The 9,541-nt window shown below is 35.7% G+C and overlaps 1 protein-coding gene across 2 annotated transcripts in view; it reads right to left on the bottom strand.

The window, feature by feature from the left end:
• Positions 1-421: 421 nt before the first annotated feature.
• The window catches only part of NSL1 (NSL1 component of MIS12 kinetochore complex), a 36,926-nt gene continuing 27,806 nt past the window's right edge, over positions 422-9,541 (bottom strand). Inside the window, exons 5-7 of one of the 2 annotated variants that reach the window (XM_087439280.1) lie at positions 7,221-7,298; positions 3,241-3,308; positions 422-1,946 (exon numbers count right to left, since the gene is read on the bottom strand). In XM_087439280.1, the coding sequence (XP_087295406.1) occupies positions 1,668-1,946; positions 3,241-3,308; positions 7,221-7,298 (425 nt within the window). In that variant the 3' untranslated portion in view covers positions 422-1,667. The remainder of the gene's footprint in view (positions 1,947-3,240; positions 3,309-7,220; positions 7,299-9,541) is intronic. The other variant, XM_004424895.3, reaches the window with a different exon arrangement.

The raw sequence follows: 9,541 nt of genomic DNA, 5'->3' as shown, positions 1-9,541 counted from the left end.
GACTAGAAAGAATATATCCATCACACAGATCCAACATTATCAAGATTTTTGCCTCATTTGCTTAATCTATATCTTTCCCTCTTCTTTTTTTCTTTGCTGACATATTTCAGAGCAAATCTAAGACATCAAGTCATTAAACTCTAAAAAAGGGAGACATTTTCTTATATAAGCACAACACAATGATCTAATCTAGGAAAATTAACAATACTTTCATGTGCAGGCTTTCGAAGTGAAACAACTTATACAGAATTTTACATTATGAAAAAGTTAGCACTGAATTAGAATAGCAATACTCTGCAGCCTCAAAACAGTTTTAAAGTGAAATTTAGTACGCTCTGAAATGCAGGGTGCTGACCTACCATCCTACTAAAGCTGACTCAAGAATGCCTAAGACAACGCTTAAAAACACACAGTATCAAGATTTCAGTCTTCGTACATTATTTTAATAAAAAAGACACTGCTGTGTACAAATATACAGATCTCAAATTGTAACATTAAAATACAGAATGCAATAAAGTGGCTTTGTAAGTTTTCTTCACTGAGACAGACTTTCTGTCACATTTAGACATTTATGACTATTAAGACATAATAAACAAGAGAAGTACAGATTTTCTGACCTCATGATTAGTAAATCCCTCTGCAAATGAATGAAGGTACACAGTCATCAAAAGAGGAAACAGTTGGGAAGTGAGATGGCTCTGCCTACACTGTATTAATCCGAGTAGCAAACACAATAAGAGCTATAAGAAACTAGCTAAATGTTAGAAGTACAGGCAAAATAGCTTTCTCAGACTTCTACCAATGATGATATCCTCGATATATAAACATCCTTAAATGTAAAATAGTTCAGTATGACTGCATCTATATTTGTTCCACAATGACAATTTGTTAACGTATTAATCTGATATATACTTTTGAACTTGAGTCATCTAAAAGAAATAATGAGAAATCCTGAAAAGAAACTATTAGTCCCGAGTCAAATTATGATTAAAAGTTAAAAGGTCTATGGAAAATAAAAATCTGGGAAAGAAACGTTGGCTACACGCCAATTTTTATTTCTAAGAGAAAGTCTTGCACAAATAATAGTCTTCTTCTTTGTCTTACAAAACAAAAACAAAAAATCCTAAAATTAATCCTACAAATCCAAATTAGCTGAACTTGGAGTAACAAAGCCAAAGCCAGTCTTGTCATCTCCACATTAATTTGATAAATCAAACAGCATCAAAAACAAAAAAAATCTGCTTCAGCTCCTGTGCAGAACTGATGACTACCTCCAGCACTTAACTAAAGACAACTGCTACATAGCTCTTTTTTTAAGAAAGATGTATACCCAAAAAACCCAATAGAATATGTTACTCATGAAATTCCATAAAAGCTGTTAAGGCAGCCAAAAGTGGATGGCACTTGACAGTAAAAGTTTGCACTCTTAATGCCCATTGATGGGCTTTGTGTCAATATTCAAAAATCATGCTTTTCATCAGCTATAGATGAATAGTGAGGAAAGAAATACAATATTACACCAGATCCCAGCATAGAGCTACTATATTTCTATAAAGGAATCACTAAAGAGTTATTTGTTGTTGTAAATGAAGTCCTCTGTAGGCATTAGGCTGTACGCTAAATGCTGATAGTGCCTAATTTCAACTCCCAAGATAAACAAAACGAGCTTATGTATCAAGATTAATTCTCTTTGGCCGCAATGGATACCATTTTCTCTGGGGGCAGTCTTTAGTTTGCTTTCTTTTCAGTACTATGTCAGTGGTTGTCCTGGTAGAAGTCTCTGTTGGTGTGGTTTCTATTTGTGTTATAAGGTTCTCAGGTTTAACATCTGGTTTCCCGTAACAACTGGAAAAGACTTCCTGGTGGACTCTCTGGAGCTGGATAATAGGCTGCATCTTTAAAACTTGGGAAAATCCATCTCCTTGTTCAATTAATGCAGGCAAGGACTTAAAAAAAAAAAAAGAAACAAAAAACAGTTATACGCAACATTAGTCTCAAGTTACAACACAAACACACAGAGACAGGCAGGATACTCCAGAATTTTAATTCTTCGGGTCAAGGTTTTTTCTAAGACCTAATTTTTTGGGTCATAGATATTCGACTTTACCTTAAAATACCAGTTTTAGCTGAGGAGTTTTAGCCAAAAGCTAAGACTAAAAAGATAAGTTCTATTCCTACAATGCCTGGTAGTAAATAACACTTTGGTAAACAGGAGACAGAATTTCAGAGCTAAGGATTTAATGTCTGAAATTACATATTTTAGGATAGTAAGTATTTTAGAAATCTCAATCATCAAGAGCAGGGATCAGCACATTTTTCGTGTAAAGGGCCACATAGTAAATATTTTAGGCTCTGGGGCCTTACGTCTTTGTCACAATTATTCAACTTAGCCATTATAATAGTTAAAGAAGCCACAGACAATAAGTAAATGAATGGACATGGCTGTGTTCCAATAAAATTTTATTTACAAAACAGGTGGCAGGCTGGATTTTAGCCTGGCCCACCACAGTTTGCCAATTCCTGATCAGGAACATGCTAAGAGAGAAGCATGAGCACCAGAAAGCCATGGAATCAATACAAACCACAAAAGAATGTTATAGAAAATTATCACAACAGGGGAAATTCAGGAGTTTAAAAATAATTTTCATATACTAGAAATCCAAATGTTTTCCTGTTTGGGTAAGATCAATGTCAAGAATATAAGCAATTTTATTATCATAATATTAAGACTCCAAGTTGGATATGCCGTATAATATAGCGGTTAAGAGTACAGGCTCTGGAGCCAAACATCCAGGGCTTAAATCCTGGCTCAGTCATTTATTTGGGCAATCATCTTAGCCTCAGTAAAAAAGGGAAACAGCAGTACCTATCTCACAGGGTTACTGTAAGGATTAAATGAGCTAATACATGTGAAGTACTTAGGTGCTGCCTGACCCATGCTAAATGCTCACTAAATGTTAGCTGGTATTACTATCCAAAATTGTTTGATGGACTGCTAACTCTCAGAACGCACATATATAACCAACCTTTAAAGAAGCCAGGTATAATACAGGCACATAGTAGGTGCCTAATAAATGGTAGTTATTCTGAATATTACTGTCGCTTAATAAATTCATTAAAGATCTATTTAAAAGACTGAGAATTCCTGTTACAACAGACTAAGACACATATGGATGTTGAAAGCAAACACTTAGCTATACATGTCCGTCACTTTATAATTTTTTAGCATGTAGCTTTTACCTTCATGACTTCACTCATCTCCTTAGCTATTGTTTCTCCTCTGCATTTCAAATTTTCCATACATGAGGCTGCAAAGAAATCGCCAAACAGTATTTTAGGTTTTTTATCTAGTACCAAGTCATAAAAGACATGCAGACGCTACCTGGAGAACAATCTGTTCGGACTATTCACCTTAGCTCAATCTTTCTTAGAATACTTTGTAATCTATTAAAACAAGTGTCCTATTAAATTTATCTAGATAAATAAAAAGACTGTGAAAATATTACAACAGTAGAGTAAAACTAATACTTACAAGCATAAGATGACAGATAACAAGAGTTGATTATAAGTAGTCTTAACACTGTGTGCTCCTAAAAGAGAGACTGTTCTATATATTATCTACCACTATGTTTAACATCTCCAAGCACTATCATCATATTTTAAAATGAAAATAGGCTAATATTTGACATGTGTATTACTCTTAATTTTTTACAAGTAAAACATATTTGAACTTAGAATATACAATCACGCTGCATCGAGGACACCTAGATGGAATTTCTGGAAAATAAACATCTGGAATAGATTGTCAGTAATATTAATTTTTCTTTCCTTACTTCCTTGATCTTTTCTGATTCCTAATACATTTTAGTTTCTTCCAGTCTTTGTTACAAATGTTCATGACTACCTTCATAACAGAACTGCATACTCAATGATACAGAGGGATAAAAATCCAAAGCAAAATTAGAGATAAGAAAAATCATTTAATTATGAAATCATCTAGAAATTAGTTTTTAGAAGAGCAGTTCTCACCAGAAATTTCTTAAAGTCTAAGCAAGCACCTAACTATGTTAGGAGGGTCACAGCTTTGTTGGCTTCAAGAGACTGGCCAATAAGCCAAGAAAAGAATTTCTTTCATAGCTGCTATTCTTTTCTGACTTTACTTCGCTCAAAAAATTGAGAACACAGAAAAAAAGGAAATGAATAGCAAAAGCAACTGAGAGAAAGAGGGCACTCAGAAGGAGAAAGGCAAAGACATCACAATGGCCTCAGGAAAATAGTTCTTAACCTTTTTTTTGTTACCAGAGATTTCTCTGGCAATTTGTGAAGCCTATGGACCCGTTCTCAGAATATTTTTGGGTATTTGTTTTTTAAATTGAAGTATAATTTACATGTAGTCAAATGTAGATCTTAAATTTAATACTCAATCACCTTTGACAAATGTATACTGAGACACGGGACACCAAGACACTTTCCATCACCCCGGAAAGTTCTCTTATGCCCCTTTGCCAGTCAATCTTCTCTACAAGAAGCAACCACTCATCTGATTTCTATCATTATACATTAGTTTTGCTTACTCTAGAATTTCACAATAATGTTTTAAAATAAAACTTAAAAATTCTATTACTGTGCCAGCCCCGTGGCTTAGCGGTTAAGTGCGCGCGCTCCGCTGCTGGCGGCCCGGGTTCGGATCCCGGGCGTGCACTGACGCACTGTTTCTCCAGCCATGCTGAGGCCACGTCCCACATACAGCAACTAGAAGGATGTGAAACTACGATGTACAACTATCTACTGGGGCTTTGGGGGAAAAAAATAAATAAATAAAATTATTTAAAAAAAAAAATTCTATTACTAAAAAATTTTGAGAGGTAATTTAGTATTCTTGGCCCCTGACTAGAAGCCCCTGTGCTTCTTTGAAATAACAAGATCGAGTGGCAGGTCTAATAATTACCATAATATGAAAATAATGGGTATAAACAATATTGTGATATATCTGTAACAACTGAAATTGAAAATATCTGTGGCTTCAAGTAGCAACAAAAGTTTCAGGTACTCCTAATACTATCAACATTACCTGCATTCAAAATTGAAGGAAATGCTAAATTTCAGTTTGAGGTTAGTAAAAATAACAATGTAGTTTTTCCTATCTAAGTTCATAGCCCCCTCATATTCTAAGGACTCTTGCCTTAGAATAATAAGCTAATTTAATTTCAATTCTTTTAAGATTTGGGGAGATCCCCCAAAAGCACTCAGGCAATTATTTTTTCCTGGGTATGGCAAATAAATGATCCATCCTTTGGTACTCTTGTGGCAATCTGGCTTCCAGGCAGGCCCACACTCACCTTCTCCCCCTCAAACTTGCACATCGATGTGAGAGTTGCCCATTCTTCCAATGTTTATTACATATTTTACCAGCACTAGGTACTCAGCGTAAGGAAAAATGGTCTTTGCCCCTCAAAGAACTTTCAATTTAGAAGAGAGAGACACATAGAAACACGCAGAAACAAGTCAGTATTTTTTCAAAATCAGCTCATTTTCCTGGGCAGTCTCACATTTCCACAAGCCCTGCCACACATTCCACCCCTTGCCTGAACTGACCACTGCCCTGCTACAACAAGCTCCCACTGTGTCCTGAACAGTCCTAGCAGAATACCTGCAAGACTTCATTGCACTAATTTGTTTAGAATATGTTTCTCAAGCCTATCGGACCCAACCTCCCCCTTTAGAATATATTTTGTAAAGCTCCTTTACTATTCTAAAATAAAATTCATAGACAATATTTCTATATACATAAATAGAAATATAAAGGAGAAACAGATATTTACCATAATAGAATATTATTTAATATGTTTAATATGCCTAGATCCACCTATACCAGAAGATGTAATGAAGTATTCAGATACTTGTACCTATTTACATCAAGTAAATTTGGATTTAAGAAAATTTATATCAGAAGCCACTCTATATAGAAAAAGATCAGAAGTATGGGTAGAAAAACTAGTGTTGTATAAGAAATAATAGATTAGATTTATTTGAATACAATAAGAAGGAAGAAATAATCTTAACAGAGTATATTAACATACCAAGACAAAGTACAGGCTGTTAAAATAGTGAAAATTAGGAGCTCCAATATTTCTACAAATGAGACGGCCTTGTTAGAAGTGTTGTGTCAAGGGGCCGGTCTAGTGGCATAGTGGTTAAGTTTGCGTGCTCTGCTTTGGCGGCCCGGGGTTCACAGGTTCGGATCCTGGGCACAGATCTACGCACCGCTTATCAAGCCATGCTGTGGCAAGCATCCCACGTATAAAGTAGAGGAAGACAGGCATGGATGTTAGCCCAGGGCCAATCTTCCTCAGGAAAAAAGAGGAGGATTGGCAGCAGATATCAGCTCAGGACTAATCTTCCTCACCAATAAAAAAAAAGAAAAAAAAGTGGTGTCAAAATAATTCCCTACATTACAACATAGGAAGGTGTAAGATTATATCCTACAGAAAACATATTTCCTACTCTGAAATTCCACCTTAATTCAGGCTACTTTCAGTATATGCATTCACTTAAAAAGACTTTAGAGATCATACCATTGAAAGGCAATGGAGTATAGAGGATGGATTAAGCAAAAACATGAATGTGAGAAACTATAGAGAAAATATGTGATTGACCTATGTGGACAGATTCAGAGTAAGATTAAAGACAAGCAATCTAAAAATACAATTAAATTTTTAATAGATTTTTTAATATTAAAATTTTAATATTCACATTTCTTAGAGTACAAAAATATAATTTTTAGTATTTAATGTGGCAATAATAGGAAATATTTTCAAATCATTTCTATTAATAAAAAGAATGAGATTCCTGCATGTTGTGTATTTCTATTCATTAACATTTGGTTCTAGTCCTATTAAAAGGACTCACAAATCTTCTATTACATATTTCCCATCAGCTTTGTTGCTTTTCTAATAACTATATACTGTACCAAAACTCTTTGCAATTAAAAATGTTGGAAATGCTCTAAGTAATTCATTGTGTTTTGAAAAAAAGGGACTATGAAAGTCCTAACTGAATCTAAAACACTTCATAGTTAATGATAAAACATAGCTCTGGTTGCAAAGATTTGTTTACTTTGTTTCTTTTTAGTTCAATTTACCTTTCCTGCACATGTTAACTAACAGAGATAGAAAGAATACTTGAAGAAATATGATGATGTAAGTCAGAATAGTGGTTACCTCTGATGGCAGCAGAATACTGAACAGAAAGGAGCACAAGAAAACATTTCTGGGTACTGGAAACGTTATATACAGTGTCTGTAAAGTTGGAAAGCAGGATAAATGTGTCAGTTACATTTTCAAATAATATACTCAGTATCTTTTTCTTCAACCTCAAATTGCCTTTTCAGGTGAAATACTTCTAAATTTAAAGCAATGGGTCCAATTGTTAATATGTAAAAAATACAATAAATACACTATTTTCCCTATGTTCTCAGATTTTTTTGGACACTTTGGATTGTATTTATTGTACACATGAAAACATAATGGGCACATTATTTGAAAATATAACCAATATACTGTTTAAACATAAGTTTATCCTGTTTCCCAACTATGCAGACACTCAGTATATCTCGATCACGGGGGCAGTTACATGTGTTTACGTTTATTATGTATATACGTTCAAGTTGTGTTCTGTATGTTATACCTCGATATATACACACATACACACAATAATGAACAAAATCTTTTTTTTAATATAGTACGCTCTCTTTTTTTTTTAATTTACTTATTTACTTAGTGTGTGTGAAGAAGATCAGCCCCGAGCCAACATCCATGCCAATCCTTCTCTCTCTGCTGAGGAAGACTGGCCCTGAGCCAACATCCGCGCCCATCTCCCTCCACTCCATATGGGACGCCGCCACAGCATGGCCCGACAAGCGGCACGCTGGTGCACGCCTGGGGTTCCGAACCAGGGCCACCAGCAGCGGAGCGCACGCACGCACGCAACCGCCACGCCAAGGGGCCGGCCCCCCAAAATCTTTTTTAACATTTACTCTAGAAAGTTATCTTACTTTTATATATAGGGTAAGGCAATTATATTCTTAATGCAATTGTTATTGCATGATTTACAAAATAATCTATCATCTAAGAGATTCTTAATTTTGTTATAAACACGTGCCACCTTCAAAAAATTTCTCTATAAACCCACACTAATGGACAATAGCTATTTTCTCTGTTGCACAATGACAATGTAAAAAGTGCCAAGAGTAGTTTGGTTTTATGTATAAAATGTAGTTAGGTCCCAGGCTTGGATAATTATAAACAGATTTTCACACATGAATGTCTGGTGGAATATTCTAAAGTTCTGCTGGACATAGAAAACATGTAGTATTCCTGGCCCCTGACTACAAAATGCCAGCTGTACCTTCCCATTACTGTGGTAACCAAAAGCTTCCCCCCACTTTTTCAAAAGGGCCGCTAGGGGGCAGTACCGCCTCCAGTGAGAACCATGGTACTACTTATCTTTCAGACTTCCTTGGGAACAAGAACCTCATTCTCCTAATCTTGGACTGCCCAGTGTTGAACACAGTGCCTGACAAGTACAGTAGGTGCTCAACATGTATGATGGGCCAAGGCTATGAGAGAGCGTGCTGTGCAGGCACAAAGGAGGGTGAGGTTAATCTAACAGGAATTAAAAGGAGAGTAAAAGCTTCACAGATGTTATAAAACAGTTGCCTTAAAAGAGGATTTGGTGCTGCATGGCTGGGGGTGAGTGGGAATAGGAAGTATGTGGTAGAGGATGTGCTATACCAAAACAAAGGAATAAATCAAGAAACAAAAAAACACAGGAAACATGATCCAAAACAGAAGAGAAGCAAAGGAAATTCCCAGGAAGGTGAGGAAAGGAACAGACAGGATGAAAACTTTGCAGTAGGCCTAGAGAGCAACCAGTCCCAATTAGAATAGGAAGACAAAAGCCTTCCAGAGGAATATCACCAAGAAAAAGGAAAAGGTTTCAAAAATGAACTTGATGGATAACGTGAAGAGTTTACCATATTTGAGAGGAATTTTACAGTTCTATTGAAGTGTCTGGGAAAGATTTAGCGATAGATACAATAACAAACAAAGCAAACAGAAAAAAAAAAGAAATTATTCCTAAGGGGATGCAAAGCTGTTGAAGAGAATCTAGTAATGATTACCTGACTTATACTGAAGAACACTTATATAGTCATAACAACATAAATACTAAATACTACTGAAAAAAACGAAAGACTAAAAGTGAAGCTGATGAACGTAGATTAGATTTTTGCGAAACTTGGCTACGAAAAGAAAGACAGTTCAGGAAAGAGAAACACAATGAGTGAAAGCTTTCCCTAGCTGACCCTCTGACAGCCCATTCTTATAGTAGTATGGGCTGGCACACACGGCCAATCAATCTCATGCAAGACCTTTAGCAACCCCGTGAAGCAAGCAGGTTTCATCAGCCTCCTTTTATAGATAAGGAAACAGAAGCTGAGAGAGCTGAGAAACATACCCAGAATTGAACAGAATTAGAACCT

This window comes from Ceratotherium simum, chromosome 2, assembly GCF_057802395.1.
Source record: "Ceratotherium simum simum isolate JZ-2026a chromosome 2, ASM5780239v1, whole genome shotgun sequence".
Taxonomy (NCBI): Eukaryota; Metazoa; Chordata; class Mammalia; order Perissodactyla; family Rhinocerotidae; genus Ceratotherium; species Ceratotherium simum.
Note: the sequence above shows the minus strand (reverse complement) of the source record. Positions and strands in the feature narration are given on the sequence as shown.